Here is a 23,710-nt window from a genome sequence, read left to right as displayed (position 1 = left end):
TAACATGCCTTTAAAACATGTTTGTAGATGTCAGAGTTAGCAGCTTTTACAACGGAATAACTCAAGATATTTAGTTGCTTGCAGAGGAAAATGTCTTGTGAAATTGTTGATTTGTTGCGTTTTGGAGTAACAAGAGCACTTTCTGTAACAGGAAAACGAGCTTTCTTTGCTCATGGACTCTCTGAGACTGCCGTTATTTGACTTGAATTCTACAACTTTATAGCTCCAATTACAAAGCCATTGGATGGGGCTGAAAGCGTTTATCCTGCTGCAGCTTCCCGTTCTGCTTCTTGGCGGCTGCTGCTGCTGCTGCTCTTAGTTTTTTTTTTTTGGTTTGCTTTAGGGCGAGGGAGGTTTGGAACACTCCCTGGATTTATTGTGCGCCTGTTGACCCTCGTTTCCTGCGCTCCCGTGTGCTGCATTAAGCTCCTGCCGACGCTCTGGACAAACCAACAATCTTTACACTATATTTTTATAAAAGCTATTCTTAAAAAAGAAAAGGCTTATTCATCAAGTCTGTTCTGTTGCACATTTGCCATTTCTCTATATATCACTGCACAATATATCACTTTTGAGAGCCACTAGACTGGAAGAGAACCATGGGAACTACTTTACGAAACACAACAGCAGGAGCACGAGTTTACTTGGCCAAAGCCTTGATTCATCCGGTACGTGAAGCACTCTTGTTCCAATTTGTCTTTTACAGAAATCACGCTCGCTGACGCACACCGCGGCTCACTTTCCCCTCGCTAATCATTTATAAAGGTATTTGACTCGTCACTATCACTCGAGCTTGTTTTTGGCCTCATTGAAAACCAAGGACACCAAAGATTACACTGCAGCTGGCTAATTATTAATGTTCTGCTTCACATTTACTCTGACGTTCTGTAGCGTTTCCACACGCTGTTTCTCCTCGAGTCCTCCTCCCGCAGCGTAACGTGAATTACCGCGACTGCATTTCGTTACCGAGACTTAACAAAGTACATGATATTCACTCTTTGCAGCTTCTGAGCGCGTTTCGTGAGGTTTGGTGAGAGCGCGGTCATGTGAGGAAGCTTTAGTGTGGGAAACCTCGTCTTCAGGTTTCACTTCGAGATGGGAAAGATGACCAAAATGATTGTTTTAGGGCTGCAACGATTAATCGCAATAATCAAAATAATCGTTAATTGTTATTTGGACCGTACAGACATTAAAAACAAATCCAAAAGACGCTTTATTACAAAAGACAGCGACATTATCAAATAAAAATAGCCAAAACATTTACAATTTGCGTTTTATATTTTACCATCATCAGTCAAAAAATGTGTGAACAAAATAATCGCGGACTAGTCGACTACTAAAACAATCGTTAGTTGCGGCCCTGATTATTATCTACGTATTGCTCGATTGAGGTTATTTTCTCCTCTCAAAAAATGGTTTAACATGAATTTCCTAAACAAACAATACAAAATGTTGATCATTGCCACACAAAGTCATATTTGTTCTTCCAAAGTCTAACTGTCAGTAAAAGCATGTGGTTTTGGAGCAGAGTGTTGGCTGTCGATCGCTTGAATAAAACGATCCAAACACGTCATTGATCTGAAGTTAATCTCCATCTCCATTAAATAAAAATACAGTTAAATGGAGTGTTTCTGAAACCTGTTCTGACCTCAAGAGTCAAGCCAGTGCCCTCATTTTGCTGGAACATTTACGTGGTCAGCAGAGGTACAAAAATGTGGAGTTTATTTTAGGATAAAGCTAACTTCCTGTGGGGCTGCTGCTGCTTCTGTCGGTGCAGGAGATAAAGTCTGTGCTTTGTCTGTTCTGGGGAAGGTTCTCTCGGGCCACTCGTTGCCATAAAAGGCAGCAGCAGATGCCTCGTTCTGCCCCAGACGAGGGCACAAGGCCGGAGCTGTGGAGCGACCGTGTCAGTCTGTCTGGCCCCGGCGCCGAACAGAGCCGAGCTGGAAAAAGACCGTTTCTGTGTTCAGGCCCCGTCATCGGAAACGTGAGCTCGACTGCTACTTTAAAATGTACCGTGATAAACTTTAATATTGATGACGCAGAACAGTATTGAACCAAATTGTGGGGCTGCAACAAACACTTAGTTCAATAGCGAACGAGTCAGCAAATATAAGACTTTTAAATACATTATAAAGCAAATAAAAAGGTTGAAATATGGGGGCTGAAGCTTTCAAGATAAATATTGTTGATGTATTATTGAAGGAAATTGGAAATTCTTTGTTTTTGGCATATTGATTTAATAATGCCACTGTCTTTTTGTATTTTAAAGTCCAGTTCCAGTACCAGTATCAGCCATTTCACGCTGATATTTATTTGTATTGGCCGAAACAGAAACATCTGCACATGTTTTTTGCTGGTGGGTCATTCCCAGTTTGCCCCTAGAGCATCAGATGCGTCTTTGTGAACAAATTAGTTAGTAAAATTGGACATTAGGCTAAAAAGATGGCCATAAGTTTAAACAATCATGCACCAAACTATTTAATATCCCAGATAATTGTTTTCTGTATTGAAAAATATTGGAAATTGACTCAAAAATGTGGTTTTAAAGTCCATTAGTCACAATGAACTGACCAATCGTTGCGTCTCTACCATATTAGTCCCTGCAATAACAGAAAGGCAAAATTAAACATAAGATAATTAGCATAAGAAAAATAGTCAATATATTTTACCCTCTGCAAATGATGCAAGAAAAAAAGTACTTCACTAGACCAAACAAAATGTAGATAAATATTGCGCCCCAAACAAAGAGTATCTCTTATTTGCTGAACGAAAAGACGATATAGTTATATAGTTATTGTAAGACTTTGTATCGTCGTTGCCCTTTGCCCCAAACACAACTGTAATTCTTTTTTATTATAAACGCAAATAGCACAGATTGTTAAGTACCTCTTCTGTACCTTGTCACCTGGATCCAACAAAGTGATATTGTTCTAGTGAATATAGTCTATGATAAGAATATGCAGATAACAGACGGTATTGATTAAACAGTGAGTAAATAAAACCTAAGCTCGAGACGCATTTGAAGATAATCGCTTCATATCTGAGGCACAGCGCGAGAGCTGGAAATGGGACCAAAGTAAAATAAAAAAATGCTCAACCAATACAAGAATCTTGACCTTTGTGGGAGTCTCTTGTTTAGAGTATGTGTAAACGTGAACAGGCTTTATACAATTTCTTTCTTTATGTTGAAAGAGGAAATTGTGCAGACAAGTTGCAGTCTCTGCGAGTCGCCCTTTACGACCTTTCAAATTGTGCAGCTCGACTGTACAGACTCTTATCCTTCAATCTAATCTAGGCTTGTCACAATATCAACTCTTAGTCTTGCGATTACTGAGAGAAAAAATGATTGCTGGAAATGAGACCAAACAGCTAATGTGACAAAAACAGCCAGGTAAAAAAGTACTTTACAGTTGGATGTATTTTTCAGTCTAAAGATGGCTACTTTTGCCTCTTAAACAGTCTCAATGATCTTTTTTGTGTTCTTAGGATAACACCGTGACCTGAATAATCGTAGTCCAAACAAGTGATGGGATAAACCAAATCACCATGTTTGATTTCGTGTTAAAAGAAAATAGCCACTTGTACCATTTTTCTGCCGCCAAAAAAAGCCCCATGATCCACTCCATTCCTTCACTTCCAGAGAGTCCCGTCACAATAAAAGTCAGAGCGGTCGAGTGACACCAGACGGACAGCTGCAGCGGCTCGTCAGTGTGCTCCTCTTCCTTCTCTTCTTCTTCTTCCGCCCTCACGCAGAACCGTTTGCTCCACACAGCTCCACACAAACTTGAATTTGAGCTCAGGCTGGACACGACAGCTGCGGCACGAGTCCAGCGCCACCAAAGCTTGGGGAGAAGAATCCAGAGAAGCGCTCGTACGGAGCATCAACTCCCATCGATCTTATCCAATCTCGTTTAAGTATTAACGATCATAAAAAAATTCTGCAATCAGGGGAAATTCAAATAAACTAATGTTGCAAACTGGGTCAAGATTAGTCAGTTAATCAATAACTGGACACAAAAACAGTCAACTATTCATGAAGTATCGTAACTTTATCATTCAATACCAAGAATTTCAAATTAACTAATATTTTAAAGTGGGATGTCAGGATTATTTGGTTCATCAATAATCGGGATAATTCATGTCACAGTATAATCGTAAGAACCACAATAATATAATATATAATTGTGTCAATTTTGAAAGCAAAGTTAAGTATTTTTTCGTCCAATATATCCCAAAAACTAGACCTGAATGTAAAGAACTTTATTTATCTGGCTGTTTTTGCCACATTTTAACTTTACTTTGTCTTTGAGAAAGTTCAATTCCGTGAAGTCTGTCACAAATTTGAGAAACACATTAGACCAGAAGAACGAAGGAATTAAACATTTCACTGTTGTTTGGGCTCAATAATCATAATCGTTAAATTGTGATGAAAATGAAATAATGTTGGGCACAATATCTTCATGCTTCCAAAACAGTTCAGAGCAGAATGTACTGTCCTTACTTGGATTTGACCAAAACGTTGATTAGAGTTTGGTCATTTCCGTTATTAAAAAGACTTGCCAAGCGTTTAAAATTACACAGCAAGTTTAAGCCGCTGGTTCCTGCAGAGCGTCTGTACAGCTGCTGAACTGTGCGTCGAGGCATAAAGGAATGTAGCCGTCGTCACGTGGAGGTGGTTAACGCGATCTGTCCAACCGTTTGTAAAGTGAGAAGAGAAACATCTCGCCTCGTAAGATTCCTACGGTGGTAAAAATGCTGAAGTACGAACGGGGAAGATAAAGGAACGTTAAGATAAAGCACTATCTTTACAGATCAAAAAAACTCAAAGGTGCAAAGGCACACCTGGGCTTATCACACTTCTGTTATTCAGGTAAACAAACTAAATCTACCATATGAATGTGCTCAGATAACGATATTTAGACAGTAACCATGGTCGCGTTACGGTGGACGGGTGAACCACGACCCAACCGTCCAACAAAAGTGGAAAAAGGTCTAAAAGTAACAATTAAAAAGGTGTACCAAGCAACTTTTCAGGTAGAGGATTTGGCAACTGTCCGTTTCTATGGAAAGTTTAGTATATACACTTTAAAAACGTCTTTATCTGCAGTTACAGGCCAGATCTGCGGAGAGGCAAGTCTGCATAGAGTAAGATTTGATTTAGTTTTTTTGCATTAAAAACCACCTGTAAGTGAATCAATACAAGATACGAGTTGAATGTCATACTGTAGAACAGTTCAGGCAGAGCGAGAACATCTCCATGGAGACGAGCAGGTAACAGATTCAATTAGGTTATAAAACACCAACTACAACGTTTATCAGTCAAATAAAGATGTGAAAGGACAGACTCAAGTGGTTAGGAAGATCCCGTTTCCTTCAGAGTGGCCCAAAGATCTATTTTTGTATCTAAATTGAACACATTCAATGGCCTCTTCTCCGAAAAACCACAAAGTAAAGAGCTCGCACAGACTAAGCACAGAACAGCGCAACCACAGCGGTCTAAAAAAAAAGAAAAGGAGGGAAAAAAAAAAAAAGCTAACTAAAGCAGCACATGGGAGGGACTGGTGTGTAAGTAGCTCCGGGCTGCTGTGCAAGGCGATGTTCCTGAACTTTCTGTGTCAAAATAAAACATGCGTCCGTTTTTGTTCTGCGCTGAAGAGATAAAGGAAAAAACAAAGAGGACACAGCTGCCGGGACATAATCAGTAGGAGCATCACCGGGGGCCTCGGCAACGCTGTAAATCAGTAAAGGAGGGAAAGCGAGCGGGCGCGACACACCGAGTCGGAGCGGCGCGCTTCTGGCTTCACGTCCCGCTTAGCTCCTTGTCCTTCTGCGCTAAAGCCCCCCATTCAGGAGCGCTCAGGCCCGGGGAGGGACTAAGGAGCCTCCTGCCTGCGTTAGAATGGAAGCTCATCAACATCACAACACACGTGTCACGGGGGAGGGGGGGAGACCGGACGATACTTTACGAAGAGCGGAAAATACAGTATAATAGCTACCTTTATAACACATGAAGAAAGACTTAGTTTGCGACGAGCTAACAGTTTATTCAGAACGCATCGGGCTCAGTTATTACTTAATTAAAGGGGCTGTAATCTGTTTTGCTCTATTAAAAGTAGTTATTCAGGTGAAAATGAGACCAATGTGCACATTCTGCATCCAATAATAGAGTGTTTTGACGCAGAGCAAAGAGCGGTTAGCATGATGATAGTTGTTAGCTTTATTGTGATGGCAAAACTACAGCCTAAACCCTTAGTAAAGTAGTTACAAAGCCCAAGTTACTAATAAACTACTTGTTCATAATGAATTAAGTCTTTCTTCATGCTTTATTAAGGCTAATAAAAGGTGTAGTTTCTGTAAAGTGGTACAAAAAACAAATGATATGTTTTAAAACCGGTTACAAAAGACCACCATCGTTGCTTAGAGAAGGTATAATTTGGTGCAATTCCCTCAAACGGCAATAACCCAACAGCAATAAACCGACAGTGAATCTGCATAAAAAAAGTCAAAATATGCATCCTTGTTAAATTTGATGAGTCGTTTCCCCTCAGAACTCAAACTCCAAAGAGCTGCAGTGAGCTTCATACTTCCATAAAAACGACAGAAACTTGTCACAACTCGCTAAAAACTTAGGCCGCAGACAAACCACCGGACAAAACGCAGGTACCAGCCAATACTAGAGGATATTATTCTACAACAGAAACAAAAGAAGTATGAAGCCTCTGGGCATCTGCTGAGAAAACACCTGTCCCAGAACTTGAAAAGGTAAAAGGAAAATTCACCAAAGGCACAAATAACACAGTCTGGCGCTGGCGGAAGAAACGCACTCATTCAACGGCGGCTTCTCTTCACGTGACGCAAGTTAACCAGAGTTTAAAGTTTATTTACAACTGCAGTGGCATGTTTTATTCCCCCCCTCCAGTATCATCGATTCACCACGAGGTCTGGGAAGTGACTGAGGCCGTTGTTTGTGAAAGAAAACTCTGGATTATTAACTCTTTTATCTGGGTCATACATTCTTCAAGTGCTGCCGACTGGGTCACGCCACTCTGGACTGACAGGTTAACTGAAAGTGTGGCCAGATGATATACAGACAACTATATTTGTCACGCTGGGTGACAGATAACAGAAGAACCTCTGTGGTTAGACTATGGTGGGCTCAGATAGTCTAAAGTACTCCAACATAATCTAAAAACAAACTGGACAACACATTGATGTAACTAAATCATACGTTGTTGCTTATTGTATTGTACTAAACTTAACAATTTTACTAATTATAGGCTTTTATACACAAATTGTTTGAGGAAATGAATGTTTTTATAAAATTGTGCCACCATAGTCTACAGTAATCTTTATCTGCAGTATAGACCATATATCACATCATTATTTTAACATCCTACATGTTTAAATAGTCCATTCGTTTGATGAGAGAGGGCTTAGTTTGGGCCAAGTAGATCAACATTTCAGGGGGATATTTCTCTTTAGAAAATGGACATAGATTAAAGAAAATTCACGTAATGTGCACAATTCTACTCGTAAAACTGGAGTGAGGCACTGCGTCTGTGGTTAGAACAGACTCTCAGTCGCGTCTACAAACTGTAATATACAGCAGGCTATAAAGGAATATACTTGGCCACGTGTAAAGCAGTAGTTTATATGTACATGTATTCAAAATGACTCCGCTGTGTTTGTAAAGTTGTCATAACTCGATTACAACGTGGAGTCCAGTAGTTTAAATCACAGACAACAGTAGAGATGACAATAAGGATTTACCTTAGTACTTTCCCGACCGCTTGGAGCACCATTTTGCAACTAAGTCTGTTCGGGTTTTTCTGCGAATGCATTTCCTTCTTATCCACGGAAAAAGAGCAAGTGTCACCGACCATCGCTCACTGCATGAAGACCACGCGTGAATAAAGCTCCTCTTGTGGATTAAGACGAAGCTATGTGGCTCATCCACCTCCACGTTTGAGCTCTAAACTCTGACTCACTGCACGGGAAGAAAAACTTGTGGAGCGTGTCCTCTAGGCCCGCCTCCACCAGGCTTTCGGCCAATCAGAGGACGGGAGAGCGATGACGAGGCGTGGTCACATGACGCAGAGTGTCCATGTGGACGTGGTTTAGAAAGGTCATTATAATGTAGCAACAGGTGGGACAGCAGTAAGTGAGCAGAGAAATAAAAGTGTTTTAAAGTGTGTGCACAAGGCACGCTCGCACACAAGGCCTGGACTAAAGAAGAAGTCCTGACACATGGAACACGCCCATTTGTCATAAATACAGTAGTCACACTTTGCAGTCCTGTTCTCCAAGCTTGATTTATGTCAGGGACTTGCCTCTGCACAGCAGTAAAACATGCATATAATGATTTTAACAATGCAAGACTTGCAGCGTGAGAACTCATCAGCTCAATGGTCTATCCACGCGGAAAATGTGTGGCAGCATTCCTCCTTCTTTCTGTACTTCACCTGCACAGTAAGATGGCTGAGGTCGGGCGTGTTTGAGCACGACTTTGTAAAGCAGAGAAACCAGTAAGAGAATCAAACAAAGCCTGTTTGATAAGCACATTTAAAAAGCAGATATTCTAGCATTGATTGTTGGAGTTCTTTTATGAATGCAGTCAATTATACAAGGGAATGTATTAAAACTAAACATTTTAAAACTTGTACTCAACTCTAAGAGTAATAGTTCCCATGAGAAGATGGGAACTATTCTAACACTAGCATTTGTCACCCTTCCTCCCCCTAATTATGCCTGTCAACAAAGTCTTTAGTCTCTTTTTCACACGTTTCCCCGTCTGTGGTGACTCTGTCCCGTCTCATTGTCTTTATGAATCTCAGACACAACTTTGTGAGCCGTGTGGGACAGGCGGGTGGTTGCTGCATGGTCTGAAACAATCACACTACACTGCACATAATAGTAATCTATGAGAGACAGATGAAAGGAGACTTGTGTGAGTATGTAATAGGCAGTGTCCACAAGTTTTCAATGGCAGCTTGGCCCATGGACACTCACAAATAGATGGTTTACACTTGTGACCCAGAGAAACATGAGGGATATTAAAGAGCCAGGGTCTATCTCTCTCTCGCTGCACCATCAGCATGTTGGCCCCTCAGCCTCAGATGGGGCAGAGGGAGCCAAGGTCAAGGCGGGATCCAGCTTGAAGTTGTGAGGTGCAGTGAAGAATGGACGAGGACTTTTCCCTGAGTGTTAAATATAACACAGTGGACAGAACAGCAGAGGGAGGGGTTGCTCTCAGCCTGTGATGTACAAATGAGATGTGAATTGTGGGGTGGGAGTAGGGGGCACTACAAACCTGTTACAGGTGACGGCTTTTTCAGGTAGACAATGTACTTTAGCACTTGTAGAAACTTCTATAATGTAATTATTTCAGCCATTCTATTCGCTGTATGTGGCATTTACATAAGTGATTAAATCTGCCAGACATATCCCATTTGACAAGAAACTCATTTAATAAAAGGTGTAGGCTAACTTTATATGTACAGGCAATCAGATAAAGAAAGTGACTTGCCCAAAATGGAATGGAAATCCTGTGTTCCTGAAATGTTCCAGAAATGTGTTTTTAAGTATCCTGGCACTGTGAAGACGGCCGGTGCCCATTGCAAACCACTGGAGCTTGGCCCAAATATGCTGCCTCACAGCGCAGCTAAGTACTTTAGGGTTGAAGTAATTGCAATGGCCCTTGTTCCAGTGTAAGATGGCATCACTTCTGGTCAACAGGTGAAATTGAAAGGTGCCGTGAAAGATGTTATGCAACACTTCGCGTGAATGAAAATCAACGGCTACATTCCATTGTCTGTAGGGCTGAGATTCATCACTCTCCTTTGCCAAAGTAACAACACGTTCTGCAGCGAAGAAAAGACAAAGCATCATCAAATGCCATCGACAGAAAACAAAACAGGTGTTTTTCCAGCAGCACGAGCTGTTTTGATGGACATGTGCACATTAGCTCACTGTAACAGACTCTCGTAAATTCAAATGACTTATTTGTCATAGAGGTGAGGCATGCTGGAGATTTTAGGCTTACATAAAAACGTCTGAGGAGACATAATAACTCAGATGGTCTTGAATTAAGTAAAATAAGATTAGCATTTTTAACTGGAAAATCAGGATTGACGGGGAAACGGGTCAGTCATTATACATCAGATAATGGAGCGATGTCATGGTATTGTTAGCTACATTGACATGTGAATCTGAAGTAACAAAAGCACATTGTGATCAAAGCAGAGTGGCCAAGTCTGCGCCTCTAGTGCAACTTTGAGCTTGTGACTATAAGTTTAAACAATTACGCAACAAACTATTTAATATCCCAGATAATGGTTTTCTGTTATTACTTTTAAAATCTAAATATCAGTATTGGAAAATATCGGACATGACATCTACTCAAAAATTTGATTTATTTTTAGTCCATTAGTCACGATGAACTGACCAATCGTTGCGTCTCTACCATATGAATCCCTGCAACTTTTAGCTTCTTTTTTTTGGGAAAATCCCTTGCAAATTTAGAGTCGTCGTTTCCGAGCGGCACTTTCACGTCATAAAAGTCTGTTTGCCGGTTTGGCCCCGGTAATGACTGAAATACAGTCTGTTGACACCAAATCAACGTTTTAAAGATGGATTCAAATAAGTGGATCTCATTAGCACTCGTTTAATGGTGACACACAATGTTTAACTAATTGTTTATTTTATTTACTTTATTTTATGGCTTTTTTTCTTCTAAGTCGCTAGTTGCTCTGAAAATCTGGCAACCCTGTATCAAAGCATCTGAAGGCAGAATCCGGAAAAAGAAGTAGTAGGTGAGAATATGACAATAGAACATCAGAATTAAATGTGGAAAACAATCTCAAACCATTTGTTTTACCCTCTAAGATTACAGTTGAAATGTGAGAATGACGAGATGGGTGGGGGCATGAGTTTGACTTATGCCGGCCTGACAGGTTGGGTCTGAATTCCACCCATTTGTGACAAAGAAAACAAAAAATCCCAGGGCACTATACATGACTCACCAGCCACAGCAGATGTGCCTTGGGGCTTGGCAATAGCTGCGTCTCAGCCTTTCGTCTACACAAAAAGCTACAGCCAATCACGGAGAGTATTTAAAAAAGACTGACAGTTTGGTCGACCAATGAAGTTCAAACAAGCAGATGAAAAATGAAAAGTCAATGTGGTAAGTAGTCCGGGGCTTTGGGGCCAGTGTGTTTAGGTAAAGTCTTAGTCTGTGAAAACACCACGGTGAAGTTCTGTCGAAGTTTCTTTAGACCTGGGTCTTCTGGTCAAACTGAACCCAGTGACCGGTTTCACAACGTTGTCAAAGCGAGAGATAAATGACCGGAACCCTGCATTTTCCCCAAGAATGATATGACATATTGTAAGAAGCTTCAAACCTTCAAGATTATAGTTGTAATGCATCAATACAATAGCAGTGAGAAATACAGATTCAATATTGAAATAATTCCCTGATACACATTTTTTCTATTCTCCGATAATTATGTGATCATAGTCTAGCAATCCATCCAAAATGTGACAAAACATGTATGCGCCGTCAGTGAAGTTCAAGTATAGCACAAAAGGTGAATGTACTTGTAAATAAACATGACGTAGGCTCGTGTTCCAAGATTACAATACAAGTTCTGCACGTTCTTTTTTTTATCATCTCCTTTAATAACCATTTTTCTTATAATATTTCAGTTTGCAAACCTTGAAAATAATGTTGCTTTACCCTATGTAGACAACATAAAGTCCACCTCTACAAAAAAAAAACAGAAACAAGAACCAACACTGTTCTTTTACTGGATGCAAAGTCAACAAAGGACTTCCACAGACTGAGGGTCATTCCAGATGTCAGCTGTAGCGTCTTTGTCCTAGGGTCGGGGTTTGCCTTTCATTTACGGCCCCGTTCTCCTCCTTGTTGACTCCGACTTCTTCATAATAGTGCATTCCTGAAGGGGACGGGCTGCGTGCAAAGACATGCCACTGCCATCTCTGCACACAACGCCTGCTCGAACAAAGAAGAGCCCAGAGAAACGAGACCCAGTGTGAACCAGAGAGAGGTCAAGAACAGGGGATTCTTCGGACGAGAAGGTTTCACTTTGATAAGGTGGTCTTTAATTCAAAAATAATATCAAATTTGAGTAAAAACAATAATTTATTTAATCTTGAAGTCAGGCTGGTTTGGATTGCGGAGTGGCTTCTGAATTCTTGCTAACGAAAGGTGAAAGAGCAGACAAATATTTAAGTTGATGTTGTAACTGGTCCGTTGCTGAAGGGAGAACGGCGCTTTGGCAATGTTGGAAAAAACGGCGGAAATGAGAAATACCAGACGATTATAAATCACCATCGCCAAGTCAGAGAAATTGTGCAGAGAGAAACACGCTTATCGCAACAGCTAATGCAAAAACGGCAAACTATATTCATTGTTTTGAAACAGGAGCGGTTGAAAAACTTGATACAGGAGGTTGTCGCGGCATGCCCAGTCCGCCCTCTACATTCCAGCGAACGGGAGAGTCATTATACATCCCATAATTCATCACCTGGCCAGCCGAGCGCCCGTCTGTCAATGGAGGACGTAGCTCACATACCTGAACCTCGAGACGCGCAGAGAAGGCCGGCCCTCGAACAACGAGGTCGACATATTTTTAGAAGCGGCGGCCTGGAAAGGTCAAGGTGGAGAAGAGGTCAGGTGAACGAGCCAACCCCTGACCCAAGATGGCGGCCGCAGGTGTTCATCGCGTCAGAACAATGGCACGTTGTCTCTTGCGACTGCGGGGAATGGCAATGAGGCGTTATGTGCGGGCGATCAGTCGTAGGTCGGGCGCAGGGCAGGGACACGGATCACATGATGCTGTCAATAGAGGACGGAGACGGAGAGAGAAAGTGGACTCGACTTCAAAAGCGGAAAGACACGAGACGGACATTCTGCACGAGACAACGAGAAGTGGTTCGGTCTCTTTTCTATCCAGCCAAAATTACTGCAAAGATTACTAAAATATGAAGCATTGAGTAAAACATATACTGCAAGTGTGATAATATCTAGTCTACAAATGGTTTATATTATGCTTTTAAGTATGATTTAAATGGTTAATGGACCCTTTTATATTATCAAACTGTACATATGTTATGGTTTAATACTTAATACCCCCAAAAATCTACTTAAATAAAAGTTAATTTATCATAATTTGCTATTTTGCATTTAAAATAGTGGCCTCTTGAAATGCAATCTGCTTTACAATGTTTCCCACTAAATAGCACTTCTATACATCTTACACAACAATAAACCGCACAGCACGAGTTGGATCATAAAGCTGCGTTAGCTCATCAGAATACAAAATGGTAAACATCATCAAAACATGCTGAGAACATAGCGAGCGGTGCGTGCAATAATAACCACATGCATGTTTTCCCAGAATGAGGTTTTGTGCTCCATCCAAGGAAACGCTCGCTTCCTCAAGGCTGCGTGTCCTCCCTGGACCGTGTCAGGCCCAAGAAAGGAGAGAAGTGAAGCCTTTTTCCAGGGAAGGGTACGATAACCTTGGCCAAGAACTCTGGACACTGCTGATTTGGCTGTACTGAGTTTATGTTCCGCAGATAAAATACTGAACATATTTGACGAATCCCAAAACATAACCTGGAGATTAGAGGTGCAGCAAGAGACTCAGGAGCAGATGGTTCATGGACTGGAGTTTGCCACAGAGCTACATTCCTGTTGCAGGCACAAACAGTGTGTGGTGTTTGAGAGCAGCACTGCCCCCTGCTGGTGAGAGCTGGATCTGCAGTTTCAGACACAATAGAGTTGTCAAAAGCATCAAAAATCAAATGCTAATCAATACTAAAACTATTGAGACTGCTAATTTGATTAAACAGGACAAAACAGGACATTTATTGTTATAGAAGTAAAACTATTTTGTGTTGAAGAGTGTTATTATCATTGTGAAATCAGACTGAATATATTAATATGAAATTTTGTTTGAAAATTTGGAAATCGCTTTAAAATATATCAAAATAGAGTAAAAAATATAGAATAAAATATTGGAAAAAATAAAAAAAAACAAGTTTGACAACTAAAAAGGAAATCAACCAAAAGACAAACTATACGTTGGTTTGACTTAATGTATCATAAGTGATTAATACACTTTCGTAACTAAGCTTATGAACTAAACCATCATTTAAATTTAAACGCTATGATTGGTGGGTTTACTCTTTCGACACAGAACATCGAAAACCAAGTAAAGCCAAAGTTACACAAACATGGAATGATTGATTACCATTTTGCTATCGCCAACACTGATTTTGTAATACGTTTTCCAAGACTTGCCATATTATCCTGGAGCAGCTTCAATAATAAAATTACACAACTTCTCAGCACCACAATGATCTTCATTCAACTTTTCCACTGCAGGTTTTGTAACAGGGTGTGGATGCTCTCTCACATAACTTTATTTGAACCAGAACACCGATTTTATAGATGCCAGTGCCCTTTAAAGGGGCCGTAAAACTTAATAAGCTACTTTCCACTACTATGTCGGAGTAATATTAAAAACATTTGGTAAAAATAGACCGGGGGAAACAATGAAGTTTTGTTCCAACTTGGGAGAGGTGAGGTCCGGGCGCCGCTGACGCAAACGAGAGGTGCAGAGGGGGGCGGGAGGGGGAGATGCGGTCAAATATAAGTGTGTGTTGGCTCAGAGGCACAAGGGGCAGTCTGTGTGCGGGTTTCACAGATGTGAGAGGAGGGGGCTTCGGGGAGGAGAACCGACGTCATGGAAGAGCGGGATCGAGTCAAGATGAAGGTTTAGGTGTTTGTGCAGTGAGTGGTGGAGGTTCTGAGGGGTGCACTGCAGGCTCGAGGTGAAGAAAGCGCCATTCATAACCAGAAGATGCGTGATACAGGAAATAAAACAGATTAAGAATATTACACTGAGTAAAACAAGTTCCTTACAGTCAGAGCAAGACATTGGCTATAAGGGAAAACTGAAGAGAATTGGAACAGAACTAGAGACAGACTTTTTTTTTGAACAAGCTGGTATTTGGTTTTGGCCAACCTGCAGCCAATAGAACGGACACAGGGCTTTATTTCAACACTTTAATACAATTACCCGATTACACGTTTGTGGTTAAACAGGGCTGAAGGTGAGTATGTAGTGAAATTCAATCATTTGGGGGAAATTATTAAACTGATCGGCGGAGCTCATCAGCCATCGTTTCTCTAAATTCTAAATAAATTGGTAACGACATCGGCCATAAAAAAAAACAAAAACAAAAAAACAACAACACATTGGCCAGTTTCTAAACAAAATCATGGATTCTTGTTAAAACTTTATAATTAGGCCACAGCAGAACTCATGTCTATCCACCCGGGCATTACAAGACATTACAATGAGCCACAATTGATGAGAAAGATAAATAAACCATAAAATCATGGTTCATTAATGTCCTAGAAACGTTCAGAAATATAATATCCACAAATGGCTGCTCTGTGGGGACTTTTGGTGGGTCCTTAAAGCAAATGATGTGGAGATAACAAGCAGGGTGTGGGGTTCTGTGCAAAGAATCTGGTTTTCGGGTTTCTAGATCGTGCATGCCAGGCCCGATCCAGCTCATTAACTCCTAAGTACGAGCATTTAGTCACAGACTTCTTACTGAGGGGAATGCACAGCGCCTCTATCGACCACAGAAGGGACGAACATCAGACGAGTTCATGTGAAATATGGAGCGAATGTACCCAACATCACAGTCATCTGACGTTCATGTGCGTTTAGGGACAAAGTACAGATCTAATTAGCGACAAGTCTTTGTCACTGTCGAAGTTAATAATGTTTGACGTGTTAGAGTGCGAGGATGAGATTAAGAATGACGGGAATTTTAAGTGTTCTAAAACGCAGCCATGACAGAGTAACACCTGTCTGAATTCAGAAGTCAAATCATCCTACGTTTGTTGTAGTAATAATGATTTAAACCTTTGATAAGATCAGCTCACCGCCTTAAAGAAGTCAAATCACATTAGCCTGAGTTACATAACAGCCCTTGTGCATTCTCGGAGCCAGCGACATACAAACAGTAGCAGATGAAAGCGAAGGGTTTGGGGGTCTGTGTTCCCAGGGGAAAAGCTCCATTTCCTGTAGCAGTAGATACAGAGTTCAACGTGGCTAGACTGTCTGGCATGTGAGTGAACGAGAACGCCGCTGCCCTGGTGGAGTTTGTTGTTCCGCCAAGGCCAGTGCCTCCTTTGGTCTGTGACCCTCACTACGCATAACAAACTGACCACGTCCAGACCTGAAAGAATAAGAGGAAACGCTACGAACATAGAGTGTGCTTTGGTCCAGAGCCCAAAGGTTTGAAGAACAAGTGCAATTGTTAAAACTCTGGAGTCGCCGTCTTTGTCAATATTTTCACGAATTTTGAAAAAACAAATACTTGAAATACAATTACCTTTAATGAGTATACAAAGGAGAACGGCAGCCTGGAATATTTGATTCAACAGTGCTACACGGAAACTAAAATGTACCAAAACATCACATCAACTATTGTAAATCCAAAGCACATCTACCACTCCTAAACCAAGGACTACAAGCTGTGCAAGTCATTTTAGTTCAACCAAAACTGTTCAGACGAAGCTCCAATCTTTGAAAAAAAAAAAAAAAAAATTAATTATATATATATATATATATATATATATATATATAAATAAATAATTATCCATTCCATATATATATATATGGAATGGATAATAATATAATATAATGGAGGGAGGAAACAAAAAATTTTCTTCTCCGCTTGCTTTGGAGATCCAATGTTTATCTTGTAAATACTCAGCTGCATTATTAATCCCTGCTGACGCCATCGTGACGCAAATATGGACTCAACATGATCAATAACTGTTCTAAACCTTAAACCTTTAAACCTAAACATAACTACTTTGATTGATGGACAACCAGGCATGCGAATAGCAGAATAAATCACCGCTTAAGGACTTAACAAGACATTGCTATCAATTGTTTGCGTTGGAAACTTTGCTCTATTGTGTGAGTTTGATTAATAGCTGGAGTGAGCCAAGTCGTGAGAAATGGCCTAGTTTTTGGGCAAAAAGATTAACAACCATCACTGCATAAAGGGGAAAACATGAAGGTAAAGCTCCCTGTTGGAATATGTGCGCTCCATTTTAACTCCTAATCATCTTTGTCCCACGCACTTGCCACATACCAACATTCGACTTGCTTTTTCTGCAAAGTCCGGGTTTGGAGTGGAAAAAGTCATGTTTGCATGAGTCTTCGCAGCACATATGTTACAACAAGCGGCGAGTGCCACCTACAGATGGCGTGTCAATGAGTAAGAGCAGAGAGTGGGAGGAACCAGCTGCTGTCACGGTTGCACTTGGAAAGGAAAGCGGACGGACAGGAGACACACAGGGGTCAAATCAATACATGTCCTTTGAGCATCGAGCCGAGGGGGCGGGATAAAGGTCCTTCTATTGCTGCCATACAAAGAGTGTTCAATACGCAGCGCTGACGAGCACATTATCATCTGCTCACAGTAGTTCTGCAGAATAGTCAATATGCTTCCAACAGTTCAAGAGATAAGAGGTAAGATAAGAGGCTCTTTATAAAGGATGTATGGCTAACGCACAGGAAGTACAGTGTAAATATCTGATTGGCTGAAGACTTACCTGGGACCACCAACGTACAGTATAACCTTATATAGTAACAAAAGAGAAATCAAGAGCGCCCTAAACAGCTATTTAAAGATGAAGAGTGCTGCTGCACAATGGTCTAAGAAGCTGTGATGTCACTGGAGAACTTGCTGAAGTCAGCAGAGCTGCACCAGGACGAAGCATCTGTTCTGATCCAGAGGAGGGAGGCCCATATGAGAGTGTGACGCAGGAGGGACACAGCGGCTGCACCCAGGTATCAGCACATCTGCATGCGCTGATGGATTTCTAAAGGACATCTTCACATTCTTTGACGTCCTGTTCTAATCTTAGTAACATGTCAGAGGCTGATAATTGAAACAAATGAGAGGGCACAGCTGACAAAAGCACCTCTGCACCAAGGCATTTAATGCCATGCTGCATAAACACAAGCAAGAGCTTCTGTCTGACCAGAGGAGGTGGGAGGAGAGCAGCTAAAAAATGTTAGTAAGAGTATTGTTATTTGTTACTTCAAAATAATACGGTAGAGGTACAAAGTAACCCAGTTAAACGTAAAAAGTATTTTTGGGGAAACTACTACTAACTTAGTCGGATTATTGCAATCTGCAATCAAACGCCCAATTCAAACATATGTCAATTTAATTACAGCAACGTCAAATCATGATTTGTTTGTCAAAAACTGAGTAATGAGTAAAATTCCTCATGGTGGAAATATAAATTAAATGTTTACTCAAGTATCAGTACTGTTACTTTAAAAGTATGGTTCCTGAAAACTACTCAGAGAAGTACAAGTTACTTAAGTAAATGTAATTGAGTAAATGTACTACACACCTCTGCTGACCAGCAGCATACGTCAGATTACAGTGAACAGACTCCACTTTCCTGCTCAAAGTGGCCTGGGACAAACTCCACAAACAGGAAGTGAGACGCCCAGGCACTTCCAGTCGCCCCTTAAATGGGCCTCTTGTTCCCAAACTGGAAGAAACACTGCTGTGGAACTGCATTTCTAACACCTTCACAACCTGACCACAGTCTTGGTTGTTTTTCAAGACATTGTGCATTATATCCTGCTTTTCGATCATAGAAATAACACAGACATTATAATATGTAGTTTAACATAGGGTTTGTTTCTGCAACAAAGGAGCAGAGAGCGTGCCGACAGTCACAAGTGCAGAGGTGAGCTGAGTGCAAGGCCATCTCTTTGTGGATCTCCTGAAGCAGCAGGACGCACAGCGCACACAGCATGTGTTATGTAACTGCCTGAGAGAGTGAGAACTCTGCCCTCTGCAGAAGGTGACTACAGAGGGACAGGGTCAGGACTGACTATGTCTATGGACTCAAAACAACAGTTTTAGAGCTGAAAGTGTTTTTATGTCAACTCATCCACTTGACACTCCATTAAATGTCCCTGCAGTGCCTCTATATCTTACCTGCTGCAGAGAACCAAAATGATTTCCTCCCCCGAGTAATGACAAAGCATTATTTCTAAGTGCACTGTCAGTTATCCCATCCTTTTAATCACCCTCCAGTACATCGCTGGAGGTTTTCGTTATGAACAGTACAGTGTAGGCCTGACAGTGTGTCTGTGTCTTAGTCCAGTAAAAGCAGTCAGTCTGTCATAGAAGGGCTAATGAGACAGTGTCTGCTTGTACGCACGCACCAATCACATGTTTACACAAGCATTTGTCCCAACTTAACACAATTCAATTCTCATTGACACATGACAGTTTTTCACAAGAAAGCAGAAGAAAACATTAAATCTCTCAACTAAAAATATTTTATAGTGAAATGTTTTCTTTTATTACTGTAGTTTGAATGAATTATAGTCTGACTTGCAATAGCACACTTAATCTTCTGAAAACCTCTCTAATACACATCTAAGATAAGATATTCCTTTATTGTCCCACATGGGGAAATTCCATTAGTGCAACGCAGGTAGATACAGAGGTAGATACAGAAGAACAGATCACTTATAGGAAGTCTGAAAAACACTTTCAGTAGAAGATCTCCTATAAATAAATAAAAACTCCCATAGACAAATAAATACCATTGCATGTGATCCCGACAGTAATTGCACATGAATATGTGTCACGACAGCACATAGATTGCACATGAATTTCACAGTAATTGCACATGAATTGCACATGAATCTATCTATCTGTGCTCATAACTGTGGGGCTAATTATGAAATATGTTGATTACTTTTACAGTTGTGCTAGTACGCAACCTGCTTCACATTAAACTTGATAGTGTGTTGTCAGAGCGCTGGCGGGCCACTTCTAACTCGCACAATGCTTCTGTTGAAATCCCAAACACCGGAGAGCAAGGGAGGTCCGGCCCAGCCTGAGGTCAATGAAGACCTGTTTGGATGGGTGTGCCTTCCAAAAACACACATCAGTCCAACCATACAACATCACCACTGGGCTATCTGATTGGCTCGAGGACATAAAAGAGAAGGGAAATGCTAAAAATAGAGCCGACAGCCCACTAGGTTTAATGAGCTTTGTCCCTCCCCTGCCTCGTAATGACGTGGAAAAACAACATTATAGATTCCTGGCACGGACAAGTATTTCTGACATGCAATTGGTCATGATGGAGAGACAGAGAGCAGCATCAACAAACTTCTGAACAATAGCAAAACATAATTCAGTGCAGATGTAATGTAGCATAGCCTGAGCAAACACTACAATTTCACCATCGCCATACAAACGGCCCCTTGAGAACTCCGAAGTTATATTTAGTCTTTATACAGCAGTAAAGTTGAGCTCGGGCTAACCCCGCGATCACAAAAGAGAGGCTGCAGATTCTTTCTACTACAGAGAACGCTATCAAGTGTTCACTGAAAGTTCGGAGTGATCGGGGTTTAAAAAGAGTAACCAACGGGAAGAAGAGCAAGGTCTGTTCAGAGCAATGTCATGCAAACAACAAACAGAGGAAAGACAAACACGGAACATGTGCCGTTGCATCCTCATGAGGGAACACAGTGTCCAAACAACAGTCGAAAGGGCACAGGACAGAAGTTGGGCAACGTCTGACTAAATGCAGGCACCTGGCGACATCGTTGCAACCAAGCAAACTGCACTCTAAACAGCCACAGTCGCGCTTTCCCGTCCCTCTGTCCTCCCTCCTCCTCCTCCCTCTCATAAGTCAAAGACAGCCTGCATCTGACTAGAGCACAATCTCCACTCGCTACGGCAACGCTGTCCTCAAATGTCTCCAGCAGATGCAGCACAATGACACAGGATGAATGAATGAGCGAGAGGAGAAGGGGGAGAGGTGAGGGTGAACTTAGCAATTCAAATGGAAGCTGTGATCTAAAGGCATTTTGAATCAGCACTAAATGACAGATTAAGATACCTATAAAAGAAGCAGTCGCAACACACCAGGACGCCCATCCGGATGCTACCGAGGCAGAGCCGTGAAGCGTGTCCAGCTCGTACTGCTCCTGGTCCGTCTGCAGTCCAGAGGTACAAACTTGGCTACAGGTGCAGCAGGACAGCAGCTCCCAGCTCCAGCACCGCATCTAATCAAACTGCGTCAGGACTTTTCGCGCCGCACGAGAAGGTCGCTTACAGGCGGCAACTCAAGTTGAAATACATAAACAGAGCCACACTTCGGAGCACGTTTCCCTCTCTCCCTCCTTCCAAACTAAAGCGACTGCATGCCTCTTTTACTCTCCAGCTCCATCGCTCCCTCCCTCCCCGTCTCTCACTCTCTCGTTCACTCGCTGGCTTCCACTTGAAAGGCGGGAAGATTAGCTTGGCAAACAGGGTCTCATAAACAAACTGCTGACGGCCAGGCAGCGCGGGGTGGATCGCAGGGGAGATGGGACATGGACACGGCAGGAGGAGGAGAAGGAAAACAAGTCCTGCTGAGGTGGTTATCTTGAGCCAACTGTAAACACACGCCACAACGTGCTATCTCAATCTCTCACATGTAAACACTGCTGTGTTTGCTAAATTAGACTCAAGAGCAAGATCCTGTTGAACCACTAAAGGTTCATCACTGCAGCGTGCCCAGTCATGCTCAAAAAGAGATAGGACAAACTTTTGAGTACGCTGTGTACTCTAAAAGGTATGTGTGTGAATCAATGATTGCTAATAATGTTAAGATCAACATTTGTCTGGAAAACTGCCTTATGAATACACTAGCTTCAGTCAATATTGAGGTTATACACAGATATTGTACTACACACACAAAATAAATAATAGTGTCTCATTTCAGTGCTACTTTAGAAACAATTTAAGATTTAGTTTATTGTCGTCTTTGATTCTGCAAAATACAGTCAACTCTGCAGCAGTAGCGAGGTTCACACCACACATACATCTTCATTCACACAAAATGATGCAGAAGTACTGAATGGGAGGGGCCCCTGCGGTGATGATGACGAGCCCTCCGGAAGCTATCCAATCGTTGTTGAGTATTAGGTTGTTGTAGTGCTGAGCAAGTGAGGTGAAGGACACTGTGTGAATTATGGACCTCATTACATCTTATTTTCCCCACTTCACTGCTCTGTCCAATACCTGTACTCGTGTACTTTCTTTCACGCGTCATAATACAAACACACAAGCGCAAACGGCCAAGGACTGCAGTGGTCAGGTACAGCGAAAAGTCAATGTGGATGAAATCAAACACCATGGGGCTCAGCATCCGGTCGAATTAACAGACGACGATAAAGACGGAGGGGGAAGACGAGCGGGCAGACGGTCACGGCAACAAATCAAAGAGACACAATGACAGCGGCCTGTCGGGGAGAAGATGCAGAGGCTCTGGGGCAAGGGGACGGTCACCTTCACGCGGCTGCAGTTACGCAACACGCTGGTTTACACGCGCCGAGGGGAAAAGCAAAAATGGTGTACTGAATTTGTATCTTGATATAAGCCAAGAGCAAGATTTATCAGTTAATTTCAAGTTTTACTGCAGTACAGAGAATCAAATCATTCTTCTGCTCAGGCTGAGGAGGCACAGATGTAGGTTAAAGGACAAATATGATGCATTATTTGTACTGTTATTGGCCTTTAAACATGCTCTTGAGTATCTCTACTTCGTATCTTCGGTTTTAAAACTTAAAAAACAACTAAAAAATGTGAACGAAAAACAATATTAGTTTGTCATTGCCTTAGGAAAATCCAGAGTAACAGCTCCATCTACTGGCTGCAAAGAGAAGTTTAATATAAACACTTTAAGCTCTCCTCAAGATTTCCTGATGAAGCCACGCACTTGTAAAGATCGTTATTAGACGGTAGAAATGTATTTGTATGATTTATGGATTTCAACAACAGCACAGAAGATGCTTCAGTGTGTTTTTGGCGCTCGGAGGAAGACGATTTTCACTAGTGTGACTGAAGCAAACTGGTGGATTTATAAGGTGGACAGCGCCGCTACTGCTACTAGTGTGTCTATTCTCGATGCAGATTTCCATACCACAGTGGTAATTAGGTAAAGGTCAAAAGAATAGTAAAATAATAAGTAGTTGCAAGCAGCTTTACTTTACTTTACACTAAGCTTTGATGAAAAAGATGAAGCATGAAATCAAAACACAAGTACCATAAGTGGCTGTAAAATGAAAAACAACAAATTTCCCATTGGAGGAAGACAAAGAAATAGCCAGTCATCTCTGCAAAACAGTAACACACACATTTCAGGCTGCTTCATTGGGTATAATTCATTTTGTCGTATCAGTTTCCCCCTCGTGCTTCTCAAATCACCACAAAATGTAATAGAAATACGAGCTCACAGCGACGACACGGCGCACAGACTACTTTCCAAACCAGTGACAATGATAAACTGCACCGGAGGGCCCAGCGCAGCACTTTCTACCTCCAGTGACGTCATCCTCCCTGCTCGCTCCAAAACACCTCCATCTCCTCTCGCTTTCGAAGAGGGGGGGAGGGACAATCACCTGGAGCTGCACCTCCCTGGGTCTGACTTTCACATCTCCAATTACCAATCTCCAACACAACCAAACGATGATACGAGTCTACATTTTGCCGACCGTTTTTTGGGAGTCGCCGCAAACGACGAACGACGAGGGCGGTTCTGCGATAACAT

The 23,710-nt window shown here is 41.7% G+C and overlaps 1 protein-coding gene across 6 annotated transcripts in view; it reads right to left on the bottom strand.

Moving 5' to 3' along the window:
* The window catches only part of mob2a (MOB kinase activator 2a), a 62,349-nt gene that overhangs the window by 8,898 nt on the left and 29,741 nt on the right, over window positions 1–23,710 (bottom strand). Inside the window, exons 1-2 of one of the 6 annotated variants that reach the window (XM_072435987.1) lie at window positions 9,697–9,750; window positions 9,526–9,559 (exon numbers count right to left, since the gene is read on the bottom strand). The exons of 2 other annotated variants lie outside the window; for them this stretch is intronic. In XM_072435987.1, the coding sequence (XP_072292088.1) occupies window positions 9,526–9,559; window positions 9,697–9,722 (60 nt within the window). In that variant the 5' untranslated portion in view covers window positions 9,723–9,750. Of the gene's footprint in view, window positions 1–7,773; window positions 7,959–9,525; window positions 9,560–9,696; window positions 9,751–21,016; window positions 21,462–23,710 lie in introns of those variants that run through there. 3 more of the 6 variants (XM_072435985.1, XM_072435988.1, XM_072435986.1) reach the window with 3 other exon arrangements.

Source organism: Eucyclogobius newberryi, unplaced genomic scaffold (assembly GCF_026437365.1).
Source record: "Eucyclogobius newberryi isolate DKJ021-1_F unplaced genomic scaffold, fEucNew1.0.hap1 SCAF_7, whole genome shotgun sequence".
Classification (NCBI taxonomy): domain Eukaryota; kingdom Metazoa; phylum Chordata; class Actinopteri; order Gobiiformes; family Gobiidae; genus Eucyclogobius; species Eucyclogobius newberryi.
This window is presented reverse-complemented; position numbering and strand designations above follow the sequence as displayed.